The sequence below is a fragment of the Tetrao urogallus genome, assembly GCF_951394365.1.
Source record: "Tetrao urogallus genome assembly, chromosome: 3".
In the NCBI taxonomy this organism is placed as follows: Eukaryota; Metazoa; Chordata; class Aves; order Galliformes; family Phasianidae; genus Tetrao; species Tetrao urogallus.
The window spans coordinates 17,040,597-17,046,371 of record NC_136815.1 but is presented as its reverse complement, the minus strand read 5'-3'; the positions used below and the strand labels follow the sequence as shown (position 1 = coordinate 17,046,371).

The following is a 5,775-nucleotide window of genomic DNA, read 5'->3' as shown; positions in this document are numbered from 1 at the left end:
TTGATATGAATAACCATTTCCAGAGTGCTACAGGTGGTACCTGAAACCCACCTCAGATGCCCCAAATTTACATTCTCCAAGAAGGGAGCCCTCCATAGATCCATGCAACAAGTTTAAGTCCAGGCAATTAAAAAAATTGTCCTCACACTTGCATCCTTACAGCATTTAGCTTCTGAGCAGGGGAAATCAAACGACTGGGTTATAGGAACAGGCAATTAATCACCCTTGGCCTCAGCCCATGGTACAGCCATTTGAGACCAAAGTGATGAGAACAGTTGTCTACCAGGAAGCAGACAAATATGTTCATTTCCTACAACCAAGATCCATATAGCAAGTGTTTGGGTTTCTCTCACACTGCACATCATTAGAACCTGAGAGTCCCAAGGTTTTATATCACACACCCAACCCACACACCCCTGCCATTTGCACAGGTGTCTTGTTTGGTGATCAGAGAAATGTCCTGAGATTGTTCATCTGCTAAACTCTTGCATTCTGTTCTCTAAAAGTCTGCCTTCACTTCTTTAGTAGCACACACAAACAACAAGATGAAGAGATTGTGTTACTTCTGTCATTTACTTATTTTTTTATTCCTCACACTTCTGCAGTGTACATTTAGATTATTAGGTTGACTTATGTTTCCTTAAAATGCTCAGGGAATATTTGAGGGTTCATTTAAGTACTGCAAGCTTATGATCTGTGACAGGCATTTTACAAAGTGTCAGAAAACTTCTCGCTTGATAATAATATACTGGCAGTCTGGGGAACATGCTCTTTTCTAGTGCTAATAACCAGCATTAAAGCATGCCATGGTTCCTACAAGAAATCTGTGATCCTTACAGTGTTAGCTGTCATCTTCCTGCAATTATGGAATGTACTCCAATTTTATGCATGTGTATCCTTAAAAAATAAAAATAATGGCTCACAAAATCCACCAGCTTCTGCAGTGTACATGAACACAGAGCACAGGGCTTCCCATTAGGGGTGATGAAAGGGTTTTTGCCCCTCGTGATGTCTATCCCCTGCCTTGTGCCAGCTGCTGCCCCTGTCCAGGTGCAGTCTGCCCTCCTGCTTGGCAGGGCCTCCCCTGTGCTTCTGGAGGACATAACCTGGATTGTGTCCTTGTACACACAAGGCAAAAGACAGCTAGCAATCAGCCTTTCTTCTCCAAGTCTTGCTTCTTGAGCAATTTCATTCCCTGCTCTCACTGATCTCAGTGGGCTGAAGGTTCTCCTTACATAAGTAAGCTATTCCTCTTTTTCACCTTAGAAATTCATAGAATCATGGAACTTTTTGAGATGGAAGGGATCTTTAAAAGCCATCTAGCCTCACTCCCTTGCAATGAACTGGGACTCCTGCAGCTAGATCAGGTTGCTCAGAGCCCTGTCCTGCCTGACTTTGAACACCTCCAAAGATGAGGGCTTCCACCACCTCTCTGGGCACCCTTTTCCAGTGGTTTATCAGAATTCAATCCATTGGCCTCACCAATTCGATCTCCTTGACGACACACCCAGAGGGATGTAAGCTCTCCCAAGGTGACTGCTGGCCACTGCTAGTTCCTGCCCTCAGACACGCTCTGTATCATGACACAGCTGCAAATAACATCTGTTAGGCAGCAGTACCATCAAACAAGGATGCTCCTTTAGTTACCAAGTAACACAACTAATGCAGCAGCTAGAATGAGTAACAGCTAAGGAGCATCTCTTTTGCAGGGTCAAAGTTAAAGTCTGAGTACAACATTACGCTATTTACAGCGACCAAAGGCATGAAGGCAGAGCGGTGCAGGTTCTCCAGCTCTCTGCAGAGGGCAGCCACGCCCGCTGAGCCCAAGGGACTGAGCACAGGAGGGTGCCAGGCACAGGAGCTGCGTGTGCCTCCTGCCATGAGCAGCCAGAGAAGAGAGCAAGAGGGACTTTAAAACACAGAACAGAGAAGATATGCAGATCCCCCGCTACATGTAGTGTGAGCTGGAATGGACCATAAACATTCTCATTTGGGTATAAAATACAGCTTTTCCCTTCACTTCTCTGTCATACCAGCCACTGAGAGCCCCCTTTGGCAGCCAGGGTGCTCCAGGCCTCATGTCGAACTGTCCTCCAAAGAAGAATAAGGCAGCGGTCACGATCTCCACCAGTCACAGCAGACTGAAAAGGAAAGCAGACAGGCTGGGAGCTCTAGCTGGGATGCATCGATGTCAGAAGCAGTGAGTCCCAGCACCGCCTTTGCAGGAGGACTTTTAGATATTCTATACCTTGCCCCTTGCCCCTTGCCCCTTCCCCCTTCACCCCTTCCCAAGATTCTTCTCAGGTATTATCTCACAATAGTAAAAAATCTCATTCTTCAAATATTAGATATTTCTTATATTTGAGATTTAACCCATAGCTGACAACAAACCAAGTGTTTCTATCACAGTTCTGCAGGCAAGTTCCTTACAGACACAGCTCTCCACTCACATTTGGCTATGGCGGGGGCTAAAACAAATATATATTAGCAGTCAATCACGATGAAAGGTCAGCAGCGCATACAGCAACCTTTGCTGTTTTTCCCACCATCACAAGACCACAACTTTAATGCTCCATAGAAACTGGCTGATACTGAACACATCAGTAATAGAAGTTTTGGGCTACTGTGCTGCATAATGGCAATTGATAGCGCCTTGTACCCTTGATCATCCCCTACGTTAAGTCAGTTCCATGCCAGCCAGTCCAACTGCTTGATGTATAACCTTTGTATTTCCTGACAACTTATTTTTTGTAAAGAATTTGGTTTATATTGAATGAGCCTCTAAAGCTCCATCCTGACCTTTTGTTTCTGGTAATGAGAAGGCCAGCAGCCTAGTGACATGAAACTGAAGTTTCAAAAGGATTTGTGTGATGCAGACAGGCCCACTACAAGCAAACCCTGAGGCAGAACTTGAATTTCTTCTGGCATCTGTACTGAAGGAGATGTGTTCAGTCTCTGCATCCCCATGCTTTTTTACTCCTTGGATCTTTTGAGACTCCTAACAGGAGGTCAGTTAATTCAAGTGATGGCAGTTTTCATACAAAGACATCTGTCCACTGGGAACTGAACTTCCTTTATATGGGCCACTATAGCTATCAGAAGTTAGTGAGTATCAATCATTACTAATCCGAACTGAAATGGAACCACTGACCTCAAGCTGAAAGAGCCTTTTGTCTTTCAGCAATACCACCATGAGCCATATGGTTCTTTGCCCTTTGCCTCTTATTTTTATATTTTAAATAACCACCACTAATTGCAGCACTGCTTGAAAATATGGGAGATTTGTGGTAAGCCATGAATAAGCGGTCTTTTTTGCCCACAGGTCTCACTCATACAAAACAAGGGACTGGCTTAGAATTTAATTATTAAAAAAAAATCTCTTTTAATTAAATATCAGCCTTGTTTCTTAACATGACACCAAGCAGACAGTTAATAATCCTTCTGTAGGCTGCAACAAGCTTCCAACGTGTCAAGGTCGTTCCTGTTCTATATATGAAAGTAATAAGAAAATTATGTAGGCAAGACACCAAAGGAACGCTTTATGTTAGGATAAAGGAGTTATCTAAGGAATCTACTTGTCAAAAATCTCTTTTTATTCTGTGGTTTTCATTATTTTATACCAATTGCATTTGCTCTGGCATGTTCTCCCTTTACAATAAGTGTTCATATAATGCAAACATTTGATTAGAGAGCTCACAGAAAGACCGTTCTTGTCAGAAAAACAAACTGCATCACCAGCTATCTTTAGCCACATCTATTTCCTTTAATGAAACATACTTTTTTTTTGTGGAAACGCTGCTTTAAAAATCATGACCACACTAATTATCTATGGCAAGCACATCTTCCTCAACTAATGACAGCTCGAGCATATTATCGTTTGCACCAGACTTCATTCTGAAATTGAACGACCCGTAGAGCTTTGCAGACTCCTTGGAGGATGCAAACCTGCTCCTCCGATACAGCTCCCCTTTCCACATGGACATCATCAGCAGGCTGGAGAGCACCACCCCCCCCAGGGTTAGGAGACACAGCCCGGCAATAACACAGCGGTCCAGGTGAGCCCCAATCCTGGCGCTCTCATTCTCCAGTCTCTCCATCTCCCGGGCAGCCACCGTGTTGGGATCCACAGTCACGTCTCTAGGTACCACGTAGGAAATGATCACCAGCAAAATCCCACTGACTAGGAACAAAATGGCACTGATGAATCCATAGTCCAAGGATTTCCCAGCCGCTGCCTCCGAGGCAGTTTCATCCTCCTCGGAGACCAGGGACGGAGAGTCGTGCACCCACTCGGGAGGCAGCTCGCGGCAGGAGCGCTGCTGAGGAGCATCCTGGTAGCCTGTTGGACTGGAGGGACTTCTTGTATGCTCCAGGTTTACATTTTCATCCACGCAGGAGAAGGATGTCTCAAGTTCCTGGATACAACAGCAGGGTTTCTTCTTCCCTCCATCCCCTTCCCCTGGAAAGTGCTCAGGCAGGTGGCAAGGCTGGGAGTTGCTGGAGGGTGTGGGGTGCTCCTGGGGTGAGCTGCCCGAGCAGGAGGAAAGGAGTGCTGGGGTGGGCTCAGCCATGGAGCCCCTCTGTGAGGGCTTGCAGTGCTGTTCACAGCGCAGGGCTGCCACGGCTGCTGCCGCTCCGGAGTCCACCTCTCCTGTCTCATGCTGCTGCTGTTGCTGCTGCTGCTCATAGTGAGGGGTGGGCAGGCTCCAGCCGGCAGCAGGGCCCAGGGCACCCTGCCTGCTCTCTTCGGCCAGGTAGAGAAGCTCCATGCAAGCCATCGGTCTCCACTCGGTGAGCCCCGGCCACTGGGCTACCGCATCCTTCAGCAAGCGCTGCCCCTGGCTCCCCAGAGCAGTCTCATGGTGCTCGAGCTGCAGAATCCCAAAAATCTTCTACTCTTTCACCACTGTTTTGTTAGGGACGTGGCTTGTGTCAGCTGCTAAATGATTAAACAAATCCCCTCTGACGTTCATTTCTTTTCGGTCTGCAAATGAAATAGCAGAGGGAAAAAACAACAACAAAGGCAAACCCAACAACCTCCTGACAATACATTAATGAAGCAAAGAGCAGATAACAGAAATGTAATACACTGCTCGTCCTCTCTGCTGCTCAAGGGGAGATGACAAACACGATTGTTTTAACCACGAACTTAAAGCCGTAATCCTCTTGCAGATCCAAAATCTATTAGGGACTCTAATCAACCTTTGACACCAATATCCAATTAAGGCAGTAAGTCATCTGCAGAGCCCAGGAATAACTATGTAAAATGACAGAGGAAAAAAAAAAGATAGCTATTTTCCTTTAGAAGCAAGTAACTTCCTTCCCTTCGAATTAAGAATTTTAAACTCAGAAAGGGAGACTAATTAGAAAGAATCACACAAATCCCACACAGCTCTGTAATCCAGGATCTGTATTCTCCGGTGGAAATCTGATAATCCCATGGGAAGAGCGGTGCTTTCCCATAGCAGATCTCCACTTTGATTAAGAGCTTTCGGAATGAAATTATGCCTCAACGACTGATGACTCAAAGACGGATATTACTTCTCATCTGCAATTAATTCGTTATCCCCCCCTGTTCCGTAGCTCCCCGGACAACCCGAGGCCGAACTCCCCGTAAAATTAGGGAGAAGCGCAGCCCCGCGAACGTGTTGCACACGCAGACGACACATGTGCACCGATGGCACCGAGGCGCTGGGTACGGTACGGACGCAGCTCCCACCGCTCTTCCCGGGACCTCAGCGGTAGCTGCACGTAACGCGCTCGCGGGGAGCGGCT

At 46.4% G+C, this 5,775-nt stretch overlaps 1 protein-coding gene across 1 annotated transcript; it reads right to left on the bottom strand.

Annotated features, from left to right (window-relative positions):
- Nucleotides 1-3,818: 3,818 nt before the first annotated feature.
- TMEM74 (transmembrane protein 74) lies at nt 3,819-4,778 on the bottom strand (the record flags this gene model as incomplete). Its single annotated transcript, XM_079533010.1, has 1 exon — nt 3,819-4,778. One exon carries the CDS (start codon nt 4,776-4,778, stop codon nt 3,819-3,821), a length of 960 nt encoding a protein of 319 aa, XP_079389136.1.
- Nucleotides 4,779-5,775: the final 997 nt, after the last annotated feature.